Source organism: Anneissia japonica, unplaced genomic scaffold (genome assembly GCF_011630105.1).
Source record: "Anneissia japonica isolate Jap-2015-1 unplaced genomic scaffold, ASM1163010v1 scaffold33257_len1875_cov142, whole genome shotgun sequence".
NCBI lineage: Eukaryota > Metazoa > Echinodermata > Crinoidea > Comatulida > Comatulidae > Anneissia > Anneissia japonica.
Window position 1 is genome coordinate 1 of NW_022718055.1, and position 1,875 is coordinate 1,875.

Here is a 1,875-nt window from a genome sequence, read left to right on the forward strand (position 1 = left end):
TGCATTTAGGCTCTCCTGTAGTACCTGATGAATACATGATATAGAGGGGGTGATTGAATGGAAGTTACCATAATACTTACTCCAGCAGAGTGAACCATGCATTTAGGCTCTCCTGTAGTACCTGATGAATACATGATATAGAGGGGGTGATTGAATGGAAGTCACCATAATACTTACTCCAGCAGAGTGAACCATACATTTAGGCTCTCCTGTAGTTCCTGATGAATACATGATATAGAGGGGGTGATTGAATGGAAGTTGCTCAAATGTAAGTGCCGGATATGAACCGTCATTTTGACAACCAGATTTCAAAAACTCAGACAGCAAGACACTGTAAAAAAAAATCATAGCTGATAAATAATAACAAACAAAATGCATATATAGTTCAATATATAATTTCTTGTATTGTTTTTGTACTGCTTCCTATAAAATAAAAAGTATATTAGCTATTACCACTATCAATAAATATGGTCCTTTATCCACTATTCTGTCCATAGCACTTTCCTTCCCTCCACTCTATATTTCTCCTTCCCACATAATTTCCCTTTCCTTCATATCCCTCTTGTCCATACCACCGTGACTCTCATTTCCTCTACACTTTTCCCGTTCACTGCACTCCACTCCGTTCATTTCCGCATTACTTCCATATCCATATTCCTCTTACAGTTATCTCCACACCCTCTTTCATCCACACGTACAACACTCTCCTCCCAGCCCCTATTTTACCAAACCATCTACCACACACTCCTCTTTCCTTGCACCACCTCATTCCTCTTATGTACACCACTTTTCCCAACACCCTTTTTCTCTGTCTACATTGCCTCATCTCCATACCGCTCCCACTTCACACCTTTTCTTTCACATACACCTTCTCCATACTACGATTCTCCAAACCCCTTCCCTCCATACTCTCACCTTGACATACTCTTCTCTTTAACCTTCCGTTACCCCTTCCTATATCCTTCTCTCATTAACTTACTTTAAACTTTACAAAGTTACAAAATACTAAACTGTATGCAACACTTGTAGTTATTTCCTCTCTTCTTTCAAATTATAACAACCACCTCAAACGGATTACTAAGAAATCAACTGGTTGAGTTTTACCAGTCAATGACCGGCAAATGTACTCTTGCAAGAGACGGGAAATCTCCAGTATTAAGTACAAAATAGTATCAAAGAATACGTATATTCAATTTCTAACCACAAAAATCCAGTCCTGAACTAGTTTATATAGGGAGCCTTCTATGATGAATTAAGAAAGTCACCAACCCACAGACCTGTTTGGTATATCAGGCATTTGAATGTCCTCTTCCTTTCCAACAAACGGGACGATGACAACTTTTTCAATGTTTGTCAGCTCATCCACGACACATTTCAGTTTGTCAAAATGATTATGTGTTTTGCCATTGTATACCACTGCGTTTACTGAGAATATTAACTTTGGCTGTATTTGACTGAATCTGCTGAGTACACCCTAAAAAAAATATCCAAAACCAAGCAAAAAAATTACAATACAAAATGTATAAACCAAAATGTATAAACCATTATCCTCATGATTACTACCAAATCTATAACACTATATTTGATAAAATCTGAAATGGAACCCCACTGAACTGCTCATCTACACAAACTAAATTAGGATAAAAAACTATCCACTTCCAATGCAACATATAAAAATATTATGTTTTTACCAATTAAACAATTAATACTTACAAAAATCTAAAAATTTATTTTGGTACAAATCATTTTTATTAGTCTATGTAAAGAATACAGAAAAGGTATTAATTATGAATCTGAAAGTATATTTTCTTAATATAATTTTTAATTGAAAGCTACTGAAAAATCTTATTAGTAGATGATACAATTCGATATGAC

General features: G+C 35.4%; 1 protein-coding gene across 1 annotated transcript; it reads right to left on the reverse strand.

The window, feature by feature from the left end:
* Positions 1–10: 10 nt before the first annotated feature.
* LOC117110421 (acetoacetyl-CoA synthetase-like) lies at positions 11–1,474 on the reverse strand (the record flags this gene model as incomplete). Its single annotated transcript, XM_033253121.1, has 2 exons — positions 11–331; positions 1,278–1,474. Coding segments are annotated over 2 exons (426 nt in total), but the record flags the coding sequence as incomplete, so codon positions are not given.
* Positions 1,475–1,875: the final 401 nt, after the last annotated feature.